This window comes from Rhizophagus irregularis, chromosome 3 (genome assembly GCF_026210795.1).
Source record: "Rhizophagus irregularis chromosome 3, complete sequence".
In the NCBI taxonomy this organism is placed as follows: Eukaryota; Fungi; Glomeromycota; class Glomeromycetes; order Glomerales; family Glomeraceae; genus Rhizophagus; species Rhizophagus irregularis.
In genome coordinates this window covers 5,595,303-5,609,794 of record NC_089431.1, presented here as the reverse complement: position 1 = coordinate 5,609,794, position 14,492 = coordinate 5,595,303, and the positions used below count along the sequence as shown (strand labels likewise).

Here is a 14,492-nt window from a genome sequence, read left to right as displayed (position 1 = left end):
GTTATTTATTCAATTCTATTATTATATATTTATAACATTCAAACTAACTAATTATTTATTTTAAAATTATTTAATAATTTATTTTAGCTTGTACTTTAATTCTAATATGCATATTTTATATAATATTTAAATATAATTTAAACTAAATTCATTATTTAAAAATTAATGATTTATATAGCTCGTAAGTTATAAATTATTTATTTAAATCTATCATTATACATTTATGATTATTATTTATATATAATTTGAACTAAATATTTTGTTTAAACAAACAAATCATTTAATAATATATTATATATAGGGAGTAAGTTATTTAATTCTACGAGTTTTTTATTTATTTATATGATATTTACATATTATTTACTAACTGAATTCTTTATTTAATTAGATCGTAAGTTATCAATTTATTTTATTATTACTTATATAAATTTAATAATACATTAATTATAAACCTACCAATTATTTTTTTAAAAAAATATAGGAAGTAAGTTATTTTTTTAATTCTTTTTTATTATATATAATTTAAACAATAATTAAACTAAATTGTTTAATATTAATAATAATACAGGAAGTAAGTTATTTATTTAATTTCACTATACCAGTATACCTAGTTATATGATATTTATAACGTATATTGAACTAATCAAATTGTTTATTTAAAATTATTTAACAATGTAGTTTGTAAGTTTTTATTTAATTTATTCATATGATATTTGCATATTTTTTTAATGTACACATCTGCTGGACGAGTTGGTAGTTGACATGTATACATATTTACATATATTTTAAACTAAATTTTTCATTTAAAAAAATTATATAGTTCGTAAGTGATTTATTTAATTTGATTATATATTTATGACATATATTTGGACTAATTAAATTCTTTATTTAATTATTTAATAATATAGGAAGTAAGTTATAATTATTATATACCAGATATTATTTATATATAATATAAACTAATCAAATTATTCATCAAATTTTATTTAATATTATAGAGGGTAAGTTGCTTATTTAATTTTATTATTATTATACTTTGGTATAATATTTATGTATAATTTAGCTAAAGTTTTTCATTCAAAAATTTACCTGATAATTTGTTTAAGCTTGTAAGTTATAAATTATTTTTATATTTATTTGTGATACTTATTTGCAATTTAATTGACTGACTTTTTTATTTAAAAAATTATTTGGTAATTTAGTTGGTAACGATAGTACCAAGTCTGCAAAAGGATTATTAAATGATCATAATGATGGCAGTAAGTTGTAAATTATAGATTACTACATATTAACATATAAAACTAAGTTTTATATTTTATTAAATTTCTATTTAAATTTAGGGTAAGTGTTAATAATATTTTTTTTTTTAAAAAAAAACATACAACTTAATTATTTTAATTATAGATGTAGAAATGCAATTATGAATGAATTTATTATTGAAAATAATCTAAAATGGATTCCTTATAATAAATTTAAAAATGTTAAAAATCTTAATAAAGGAGGATTTGGTATTATATACAAAGCTAATTGGTTAAGTGATAATGGAAATAAAGAAGTAATTCTTAAATGTCATAATTATTCGAATGAAAATATAAATGAATATTTAATTGAAGTATGATACATATTATTTATTTTATTTAATTTAAATTGTTTAAATTATAATTTATTTATACTAATATATTTATTTTTATTTTTTACAGTGGAAATATCATTTAAGTTGTTTAGGTTCAAATAATGTTATTAACTTATATGGATTTACAGAAGATCCAAATACTTTGAAATATTTGGCAGTAATGGATTATTCAAACGAAGGTAATTTAAGAGAAAATTTAACAACAATAATCAAAGTTGGTTGGAATCAAAAGTTATATATGTTGTATCAAATAATGTCTGGACTTTGTTTGATACATGAACAAAACCTTATTCATTGTGATTTTCATGATGGTAATATTTTAAATCATAATGAAAGTAAAATTTATATTAGTGATTTAGGATTATGTCAACCTGTAAAATCGTTTGTGGAAAAGTATGATATTTATGGTGTTATACCATTTATGGCTCCTGAAGTTTTAAGAGGCAAACCTTATACTCCAGCTAGTGATATATATAGTTTTTCTATGATTATGTGGGAATTTACATCTGGGGTACCACCATTTAATAATAGAGCACATGATATTCAACTTAGTTTAAGTATTTGTAAAGGTGAACGTCCTGAAATTATTGAAAATACTCCACAATGTTATGTAGATTTGATGAAAAAATGTTGGAATGAGGATCCATTAGAGAGGCCATCTTCTAAAGAAGTTTTAGATATTATTGGAAAATGGATTTTCCTTCCTTATGGTAATACAATTAGTGAAGAATTAAAATGCAATGTTATGGAATTTGTAAATGCAACAATTGGACATAACAATCTTGTTACTGAATCACATCCACAAGCATGTTATACAAGTCGCTTACTTGGTTTTACTAGTAAAAAATTGAATGAAATTCTTGAAAGTAAAGATTCACAAACTAGTGTAAAAGCAAATGAAATGCTAGTAAGTGAAGCTGAAGATTTGAATGATTATATAATTAAAGATCTGGGGTCATTAGGTATGTAATTTAGTATATAAAAAAAGTGATTTTGCAAATTATTTATGTGAAATTAATTTTTATTTATTTAATTATTTAAATATTAAAACAGATGAAAATTAGATAATTATTTATTATTTTAAAAAAGATTTATCTTTTTTCTTTATAAGTGATATTTGATATCATGCATTCAACAGAAATTGTTTTTCATTTTATTCTTTTTAAAATTATTTAAACACTAAGGCTAGAGTAGTAAAATATTTTACAAGATTCTTAGTTTGTAATTTAAATAATTCCTTTATTTATACTTTATACAAATATTAAATATATGTATTCTCTTCTTAGAATTATTTAAACACTAGGGCTAGAGTAGTAAATATTTTACAAATTTCTTAGTTTGTAATTTAAATAAATCTGTTTTTTTTACAACTTTTCCAATTAGTATTAAATATAAACTATCAAATAATAATAAAAGTATATAAAACCATTTCCAATGCATAAAATTAAAATTAAATAATGTAAAATTTTATACTCATTTCAATAGCTAATTGTTTTTAATTAACTTTTATTTTTAATATTATTTAAATACTTTGGTATGTACTTGTACATCATAATATTAGTAGGTTTGGTTTATCAAGAAAAATAACTGATATGTCATATAATCTGGCAAATTTTCTTAATGTTATTCCTTTAGTTGGCCAGCTTTAGCAAGCACATATTACATTGCAGAAACCTGTGATTTGTTACTATGCAGTTAAGTGATCGTTATTAAATCACAACGATTTAGAATAAAACATGTGACGATGTGATATCAGACGGTGTTGATGATACGCTTTTTCGAAGTTGTAATACTTTAAAAGAAATATCTTAAATAGGTGATAAATAGGTGGTAAATATTAGCAAAAACTAACTTAAAGAATTAATCCAAGGGATTTTTCAATGTAGAAAATATTATTTGACGACATGATTCAAAATTTTATCGTTATTATTTATTTATTTACTTATCGAAACTAAGTATAAGAGAAATTAAACTATCTACTTTGCTAACAATGCTAATGCTAAATTTACGTACTTCAGTAATAAAAAAAAAATTTTCTAAAAAAAAAATTCCATATCGGGAAAAAGCCTACCGCAGTTCGGTCTAAACTAAACTATTTTTTCTCCCCTTTTACTCGCTATTTCCCTTACTTTATTTCCTTTCCCCTTTCCATCCTTTCTTTTTCGTATTTTATTTAAAAAAAAGCGTTGAAAAACACTCACAAAAAAAAAATCCTTAAAATGTTTGTACGTTTCTATTTTTCCTTTTTAGGTGGCTCCTTCAGTCTTCAGGACGCGATATTTTGTAAGTTTTTAATTTATTTTTCTTTAATATTTTAATGAACAACTACTAACAGTTCATTTTCATTTTTTTTAAGGCGGTTCTTCGGGTCTCTTTGGAAACATGAGATTTCGTTTTTGGCAAGTTTTTCACTATTTTAATTTATTTATCCTAACTAAATATATGTTAACGTAACAAATTTTATCTTTTTTATTTAGGCAAGCCTGAACACTTGGATTTCATATTTTGAATTTTGGTGAACTAGATTTTTTTTCAAATTAATTCTTTAACGAAACATTTTCTCAAATTTCGTTTTCTTATTTTCTGGATGGCCGGAAAGGTTGGATTTCAGCAAATAAAATGAAATTTTTTCAACAAATTTTGCTAACAGTTCTTTTTCCCTTTGACGCGTTGAATTTTGTGAGTGAGTTTCTTGTTCTTTTTATTTACAGCAATGAAATGTTTTACTAACGTTTCGGTTTCCTCTTTTTTTTTTAGACGGCCGGTCCTTGAGCACGTATTATTTCGGTAAGAGCTTCCAAAAAAAATATTTTTTTAATTTATTTCTTTAGTGAAACATTTTACTAACATTTCAATTTTCTCTTTTTTTTAGACGGTTATGTCCCTGGTCGCGTATTGTCTCGGTAAGGACTTTCGAAAAAAATATTTTTTTTTCTTATTAATTTATTTCTTTAGCTAAATGTTTTACTAATGATTTGTTTTTATTCTTTTTTAGGCGATTCTTTGGACATGCGGCTTAAGGTGTTGTTTTATACTTAATTTGAGTTCTCTAGTCTCTTTTGGATATGGATATATATGCATTTACCATAATTTATATTTTACGATTTTGATACTATTTTTGTACGATCCGGTTAAATCAGGTGTCGATTTCCTTAATATGCATCAACTTTATACATACGATCCACTTAAACTTATTGTAATAGTATAATACTGTATTGTGCTATAAGTTTTACGATAAAATTTTGACTTTGTCACGATATAGTTTCGATTTTAATAGTTTCTGCAAAGTAAATTACCAAATATTACACCCGAAATATTTCAACTAATCTTAATATAATAATTTATAAACTTATATTATTCATAATAATGTATGTTTGTATTTTAGGTATATTTATGGCAGAAAACTTTCTACTATACTTTCTTATGCTTTAAAGGAATATAATACTCAGGATATAATTAAAATCTTAATTTCTGCTAGCGAACTTAGTCTCCAAGAACTAGTTAATTGTATTCATTTGATTGAAAGTAATACAAATTGAATGGAACAAAATTTTAATTTGATATATCAAACAAGTTTTGAGAATGATACTTTCTTAGAACTTCAATTCCAGAAAAACTTTTAGTTACAATTATTCAAAGTGATAACCTTACAATGAGAGAAATTCAAATTTGGGAACAGGTCTTGCTCAAAATCCTGAACTTCCCTCTGACCTTGTAATTTGTTCTCAAGATGATTTTAATAATTTAAAGAATACTACCTTACAACGATTTATTCCATTTATCGAATTCTACAATTTAACCTCTAAAGAATTTTTGTTCCCTTATGAAAAAATATTTCCAGATTTTTATAAAAATTTAGTAACATTTTTGATCCTAACAGCAAGCCAAGTGATAAATCAGAATATGGTATGACCAAATAGGGAAAGTAAAAAAACTATTGATTCAAAAATTATAAATTATCAACATGCTGAATTAATTTTAAAATGGATCGATAGATTAGGAATCACAGACAATTTGAGTTCTCCATATGAATTCAAATTATTATTTCGCGCATCTCGTGATGGACATTTACGGGAAAAATTTCATCAAATTTGTGATAATAAACCCCGCACAGTAACAATTGTTAAAGTAAAAGACAGTAACGATATTCTTGGATCCTTTTGAATGTGATAGAATAGAAAATTATATTTTGAGTCGTGTAATAGATGAAAGATGTGCCATCTACAATAATCGTAGTTACGGTGCGTATAGCAGTTGTTGTAGACGATCTGACGATTCATTAGAGAAATGTCAAAGGAAGGAATAGTTTGGTTATTTATTAGAATTAAAGAGTGAAAGAAGTCAAATAGAAGCGAAAAAGGAAAGAAAAATGATCTAGATGATAAACTATTAAAAAACTACAATTTGGTTGATATAGCATACTCTAGTACAAGCCACCCACGTGAGATGATGTTTATCAACCCCGTTTATGATAACATTTTTCTATTAAAAATAATTTCTTACTAAGAAAAATCATTTTTAGAATTTTTATTCAAAAATTGTGCGCATGTGATTTATTAAAAAATGATTGCAAAAAAAAAAATCTGTAAAAATATTTTATAAAAATTATTAAGAAATTATCTAAAAAAAAACTTTTATTAAAAAAGGTGCTTTAAATCCCTATAAAAATTTTTCAGAAAAATGATCACGTGTCTGAGTTTCTTCGGAATAAAAACGAGAAAAATGATCATTTATCGGAATTTTTTCTTGAATTTTTTTTATAGGGACAAGGACATTTAATCCCTTAAAATTGATTGGTCAGATGATTTATTAAATAAGATTACACAAATTATTTATTAAAAAAATTAATAAATTAAATCAAAAAGGAATGATGTCGAAAAAAAGATTAACCCTTCGATACCAGGACCTTCAATCATATATACAGTATATGATTAGTAACCCAACAACTAATGAATTAATTTGACTATAAATAATGTAGAATAGATCGGACGCAGCCAACCACACGTTACATAATTCAAAATTATATTTATATAAATATTATATAATTTACTTTCAACGATTTTACTATACCACGAAATTATTTGGGATTCCAAAAGATAGAGAAAGACTCAAAGACAATATTATTCTGATATGAACTCACATGATAGAAAATCTTGTCTATTAAATATTAAGAAAACTTAGCAAACAAACAGATAATTTTTAAATTTGTTATTATCTTTACTATATTTAAAAATGATTTATTTTTATATTTTTAGTAGTTTTTTTTTATCTGAATAAATTTTTAAATAATTTTTTATAATAAGACTTTAACTGATTCGCCTAAAATTATTTTTGTGGGTTAAAAAAAATCGGGCATTTTCTTTCATGAAACAGAAACTGTAATCGTATACTACAGAAAAATTTTAGTTCACTTATTATCTTAAAATTTCCTTTTATTTCTTTTCCAATACAATAAATATAATAGAATATAAGTTTCACAAATTGACTGAAACTCGGTCAAGTTAAGAATTTTTAAAGAGTTTATCTTCTAAAATTCTCCTGCACCTTATTGATTATTTAACTAGTTTACTTGATCACGCTATTCACGGACTATCAGATCAAACTACAGATATGTGATAAGTGTCTTAGTATAATAAATTTAGAAATACTAATATTAATCATTTAAATGATATCAAAGTTCTCGAGTGTTGAGACATTGAAAGATTTATCTACATAGTATACCAACAATGTATTTTAAAAATAAATAATAAAAAAGTATCAAGTTCTTATAATAATTTAATGAAATAATAATAAGTTTGACCTGTCATTATCTGATAGATTAATTCATATTTCAAGTTATTATTAATATATATACTAACATACCTAGTCTCACATTAAATGAATAGTTGAAGATAAATTTATCAAAGAACTTGATGGCCTACTTGTAAAAATTGCCTTTGAATGAGATTTCTCTCTAAATTTGGACCAACCTTTTTTATACTTTGAAAGCATCCCAATAATATAAATATAGATTTCATCAATAGTTGGCCTTTCAACATCTTTTCATTAAATTAGCAAAAAATTTTGTAATTTCAGACCGATCTCCATCAATAATTTTATAAATTATTATGTTCGTTAAACCTGTTGTAAGTTCCAATCATCATAACATATCGATATATGTGAGATTTGATACGTATAAGATAGTTCCTGATCTAGGAAGATCAAGTTAGAATTTTTTTCCAAAATTGAGATTTTTATTGCATTATACTTTTTATATGATTAGATTAAAATACAATAACTTACCAAAAAATTCTCTTACCTTGATTTTTCTAGATCAGACCCCTTATATATTTAATTATTAAAAAGTATTGCTTAATAATTAACTTATTAAATAATAATAAATTAATACGTCCTAATAGTATTAATTCTTTCTTTTCCAATTAATCTTAGATTTATTAAGTATTTTATTATTTAACACGTTAAACCAACTAAAGTTATTTTCCGATTTATTACAAATGCTACAATAAAGCCGCAAAAATCGCATCGAAAACTTTTTAAACAGAAAAAAAAAGAAATATTATCTAGTTAGTGACGCTGGTAAAAAAAGAAGTCCTCGTAATACCTTTGCCAACGCATGTTTGTCAAAATAAGCAATATTTTGTCTTTTCCTGATAGCGACCACCGATGGAATTATTCAAGACCGCACGCACGTAAATAGTGTTCGAGTAATTCTATATACAGTATATATATTATATGTTTATATGTTTAATAAAAAAAGAAAATGACAAAATAAAAAATTATTAACAATAAATTGCTATTGATACTACTTTTTCGCCGGTTGCAGCCCAAGTGCTCAACAATAATTTGTGAAAAAAAAATGAGAAAATGAGCTATTGTAAAATATTTGATTTTGTCCATGATCCCTAATCGAAATCACTATAAATAAATTATATTAATATTTAATCGATCCTAGTACTTCCTAGAATCTAGTTATTTGATTAAGCTTTTCTTATATTGTCATTTAAATAATGATTTTTTGTATTCTATAACGGATATTACAAAGATTGTTTCCACCTTTTTCATTCATTTTAAAAATAATCATTATTTTTGTTATAATATATTCAAAAATTGGGTTTTCTTGAACAATTTGTAAAATATAAAATTTTTTTTTGTAATAATTTTTGTTACAGTCTCAAGAATCCTTTCGGAAAAGATTTGCTTACAAATCTGATTAGAAGCGTAGAATTGCAGGATAGATAGTTTTAGGACAAATAGGACGAAAGGAACAGATCTGGGGTAAAATAAAAGCTTTTTCTGAACAATGTCTCAAAAGGTTGTCAATACAATTGCTTCACAATAACAAATTGTTTATACAATGAAATTTTTGAAATTTTGGTATTTTACGAAAAGAAAAAATTAATAATTCCGATTTCTGAGATTTTTTATTTTTAAAGATTTTATAATAAGACGATTCCTATTTGTTATCAATATACAGTATTACTAATAAAATTTTCTAGACGCGTAAATATTTCTTCTTTAATGGCTTTTAATTTACGTGATTTTTAACAAACATGATTTTAGACTATCTCTGATTGCAAAATTTAATAATAATCTACTAGGTATTCATATAAAATTTTATTGAATTTATTTTGATCATAATTTTAAAGAAAATAATTGAAAACAATCGAATAAAACGACGACGAAGTTTTTTCTGTAAATCCTTATTAATTAATTAATTATTCTATTTTATTTTTATTAACTAAATTATATTCATATACGTGATATTCACTAATATTATATATAATTTATGGACGTCCTTAACATACAGTAAGGATATACGATATTAACGTACGAACTGGCCCGAATTTGGGAGTTATGCACTTACACGATAGCGTTAACGTTAATTCCGGCCAGTTCGTACATTAATATCACTGTACATTAAGGAACCCCATAATTTATTAAAATAAAATGCAATTATTCAAGTGTACACACGTTACATGTTGCAGGAAAGGACGTAAATTGGGTTAGTCGTAGGTCACAAAATGAATGATTCCTTTGGCAGATATTATCCGGTATAGAACCAGTCAACGCATTAACAGCCAATCTCCTAGAAAAGATTAAATTGTATATATTTATTTATTATACAATAATAATAATATTATTATTATTAAACAACATACAATCTGTTTAAAATTATATCATCGAAATTTCTCCAGTTACGTATAGTAAATCGGTTAATTGTAATTTGGACAATTCAGCTGGAATTGGACCAGTATTGGACCCGTAAAAGAATGCTTTCTAGATTTATAGTTTTCAAATTTTCACATTGAATTATAGGTGGAGGTATGATATATTAAACTCGTTTGAATTTAAATCTATAAATGCTAAAATTTTCGCATGTTTGTAGTCGAAATTGAGAATTCACCGGACAAAAATGTTGAATGCTACACTAAATGACTCTACTTTTAGGGCGTTAAACTTTTACTTTTTTATTTTTTAATTCGATGGCTTTCATTATTATCACTATCACCTTTCAATGAAAATGCTGATTGTCCATAAATTTGTTCTTCGATATTATCGAAGACTTCTCAATCTTTTTTTTTTTTTTCAAAGAAAACGGATATTAGCGTAAGATTAAATAACAGGATTTTCAATTTCCGCGTATAACCAAAATTAAAGATTAAGATGGACCATAACACGGGACTTCCAATTGGGACGAATTCATCTGGTTGCGTTATATAGTCTATTCAAGAACGCCCATGGTATTTGCTCTCGGGCGTGGTAGCTGACTATACGGGGATTGACAATATATCACGTAGTTGTCTAATCAAACCGGAACGGAACATATTACATGTACTTAAAATTAAGTTTTTACACAAAATTGACTGCGCCTCATTTTTTTACACGAATGCACCTTTATACAAACAATTCTGCTGGTTAACATGGAAATTTATTACACAATAACTTATTTTTAGAAAATAAAAACAAAAGCCAAACTTAAAATAACTTTTGTATCGGAGTATTTGGAATTAATAAAATTAAAAATGGAATAAGTTTGAACCGAGATTTTACCGAAAATCTAAATAATTTTCATTAGTTTTTTTTTTTATTATTATTACAAATTCTATTAAATTATTTAAAAAGAAAAATTTACATTAATTTCTTGTACTATATGGGGGATTTTTGGGAGTAAAACCGCCATGTGGAGTGTAATAAGGTGGAGGAGTATATGAAGGAACATAAGGGGTTGACCCATAATTACTAGTACTTTTGTAGGTAGAAGTAGGTCTAGAATGAGATATAACAGTAACGTCTGTGGTTGAACTATTCCTGACATTTTCGTTGTTACTATTGTCGGTAACACTAGTAATATTACTAATTCTATTACCACCAAATTCATCTCTTTCGTCTCTTTCATCTCTTTCATCTCTTTCAACTCTGTCCATTCCACTTCCAGGTGTAGGAATAGCATGCTCTATATTATTATTTTCCCTATATCTTTTATAAAAAATCCATCCTATTATACTAGCTACAACTAAAAATACTATTATCGCACATACTATTCCTATTATTATTCCAATTGAAATTGGATCGTTTTTATCAGATGGAGAAGTTGAATTTGGGGTATATGATGTTATCCACGAAAATGTTTTTGTATCTAGCATATATATCCCTGAATTTATTTCTACAGGTGATGTTGCTCCATTAGTTACATTTCCTAATTGAAATAAAAAAAAATTTAATACTTTAGAGGATAAAAGGAAAAAAAAAAAAAAAAAAAAAAGTGTTCAAAATTTACTGACCGAAGGCGACAATCATGTAATCACCATATAAATCTGCAGTGTGAAGAATCAATGGGGGAGGACTAAACTGTGAAGATATCGTAGGTACTGACCACGTATATACTGAAGTACTTGTATCCAATATAGCTAAACTTGGCGATGCTGTTATTAAATTAGGTCCTTGCGCTCCTCCATATATTATTATTTTTCCATCCGGTGTCAATACTGCTGAATGACTATTCCTATTATCTATTAATTCTCCGCTCGTTTCCTAGTAAATTAATTGCAAAGGTTAAATAAATAAATACTATACACATATATATATAAATGTATATTTATAATATTTACCATTGGATACCAGGTAGCATCTTTTGTATCATATAATGTAATCTAAAAATCAGAATTTTTTTTTCTTAATAATAATAATAAAAATAAATTCTTTTTGAACATAATCGATTAAATTAAATACCTGTTTTATATTCAATTCAGTTTCCAAAATTGAAGCATCTCTTACTGCACGAGTTCTACCACCAATATAAACAATCACACCATTCGGTAACATAGTAGCAGTATAATCAGCTCTAGGATAAGTTGGAGAATTTTTCATTTGAATTAATTCCCATCTGAATTCAGATTGAGCATCTAGAATATTCATATCCGTATACCATTGAGGATTTTCACCCAATTGAATTCCACCATAAATAAAAATGTTTTCATTATTATCAGAAACAATTTTCATTTCCCTCCTTTTAGGTGGTGGAGCACCACTTACAGTTGGTATTGTCCATTGTTTTGTAGTTGCATTAAATAAATATAAAGCATTGTCACCATTATCTAAATTACCAGAATTTAAACTCCAAGTATAACCTCCATATATTAATATCCCATCTTTATTTACTACAGTACTACTCGCCCATGAAATTGTTAATGGCATTCCCGATGTTCTAGTTATATCTACTAACGATGGATCTTGCAAATTAAATGATTTTTTTAAATCTAAATAAAATACATCATTTGATCCTTTCAATTGAAAACTAGTAGGTTGACCTCCTATTATAAATAATTGATCGTTAATTAGTGCTGAAACGTGTGCATATCTTGCATTTGTTGCTGATTCTACTAATATCGTTAACGAAAATGATATTACAAAAAATTGTAAAAGAAAAACATAAAACATTTTGCATTAAAAAAGGAGAAAAGAAGAAAAGGGGGGAGTAAAAATAAAGGAAGTTTGTGTTTTTTAAAAAAAAAAAAAAACAAAAAAAGTCTCTCGTACTATGCTACTCCGTTTATATTATTATTATTTTTTTTTTAAAAAAAAATAAACAGTTACAAACACCTTATTATAGTTTAGTTATATAAATCACAATTTTAAATGGCGACAATTTAAGAAAAAGTTTATATAAATCATTTATATAATATATTTGTAAAAATAAAAAAAAAGAAGAAAAGAAAAAAAGAGAAAAATTAAAAGGGGTATTTTTGGGGTTCTATTTTTTTTCTTGTTAATCAGCTTTACCTTATATGTTTAAATTTTTAATGGGATTGCCGGTTTTTACAATGATAATTAGAAATTTATTTCGTAACGTAATTTTATATTTTTCGCGCTTTTTAATACATAAATGAGATAATGATACATATAATAAAAAAAAAGAATTTTTTTTTATTCAAATTAAAATTTAGATACTTGGCGTTATTTTCATAATTAAAAAAGAAAATATCATTCTCTCAACGATCAAACCAAAGTGGTAAAGATTATCGCAATGCTTATTTCTTTTTTTTTTTTCAAATAAAGAATTTAAGGTAGTTTATTACTATATTCGTTCTTCCCACTTTTTCATTGGGAAATTAATTAGGCGGAAAGTTACTTTTATATTATGCTCATGTGATATTGATTGAGGAATTTTACGTTAGCGTAAACTAAAATAATTTTGGAAAAAACATGCTCGAATATTTTTATATTTTTGATTTTGATTTTATTTACTTATTTTTTTTTGTTCTACAAGTACGTATATATTTTTATTATAATGTAATTCAATACCATGCGATTGCGCCTCAGAAACCTTAAGTTGAAGCGCCAACATACCAAAATTGGTAAGTACAAGATTTACAATGATCCTAGTGTATCATAATTGAAACCACAAAATGCAAACATATCGCAAAAAGTACGTAACATTTCTCGAATTATACCTAAATATGAATCCCTTTAAATCAAGTTATTAAACTTGTTCTGGATTTGATGGCTTTTCTTTGATATTTCTTTATAGAGTAAAAAGTATTTTATATCATTTATAATTTATAAATAAATTTCGAGAAGTCGAGATCCGAACGCCTCAGTAGTTTGATTATTTTTATACATCTACAATTATAGTGGCTTTACCTTTTTTAACATAATATCTTGATATTCTTCATGTGTAATCAATCAATCATTTAAGATTAAAGGATTAAAAAATCCCCCGAAAAAAAAAAAACAATAATAATCATTACGACAATCATTTTATAGTTGTCCAACAAATAATAACATATGATTGGTGAAGCGCAGTAGTGGCGCAGTCATGGTAAATATTTTAGTAATTAAGAAAAGTCTGCTTGTTTTCTCGAAACATTTTTAGGAATATTTTTTTTTTTCATTTGCAAATACATTTTTATTTTACAAAAACGTTTCTAATAATAAAATAAACGGAAAGATACAAATACTAAAAATTGGCGATATAAATACAATTTATTATTTTTAATTGTGTAATTATGACCTCGTAAATTGCTAACCGTAAGCACACAAAAGAAAAGTCTAGACCGATTGGTTTTGAAATAATTAGTATAGTATTTCTTGTATGGTATGCTGTATTAGTCAAGTTTTATATTCCAAAAACAAACAAATAAAGAAAGTTTGATTATATGCACCTAAAATTGTGAATTACCTGGAATACTGAATAATACGGGTACGGGTAATTAAAAAAAACGGGTAAAATATTAATAATTATTTTATGGTTTCATATCAATAATATTTTAATACCGATCAGAATTTAAAGTTGTACTCTTTTTCGTAAAGATAAGCGCTTGGCTTAGATTTTGTTGATCATGTGATTGTGTGTTCGCGG

General features: G+C 25.0%; 2 protein-coding genes across 2 annotated transcripts; one reads left to right on the top strand and one right to left on the bottom strand.

The window, feature by feature from the left end:
- Positions 1-1,420: 1,420 nt before the first annotated feature.
- OCT59_021341 (uncharacterized protein) lies at positions 1,421-2,697 on the top strand (the record flags this gene model as incomplete). The annotated part of the gene is made up of 4 exons (XM_066149809.1): positions 1,421-1,612; positions 1,701-1,944; positions 2,248-2,595; positions 2,687-2,697. The coding sequence occupies 4 exons, from the start codon at positions 1,421-1,423 to the stop codon at positions 2,695-2,697; spliced, it is 795 nt and encodes a 264-aa protein (XP_065990677.1).
- Positions 2,698-10,682: 7,985 nt separating this feature from the next.
- OCT59_021340 (uncharacterized protein) lies at positions 10,683-12,571 on the bottom strand (the record flags this gene model as incomplete). The annotated part of the gene is made up of 4 exons (XM_066149808.1): positions 10,683-11,330; positions 11,416-11,665; positions 11,743-11,784; positions 11,864-12,571. 4 exons carry the CDS (start codon positions 12,569-12,571, stop codon positions 10,768-10,770), a joined length of 1,563 nt encoding a protein of 520 aa, XP_065990676.1. The 3' UTR covers positions 10,683-10,767.
- Between the last annotated feature and the right edge of the window lie 1,921 nt (positions 12,572-14,492).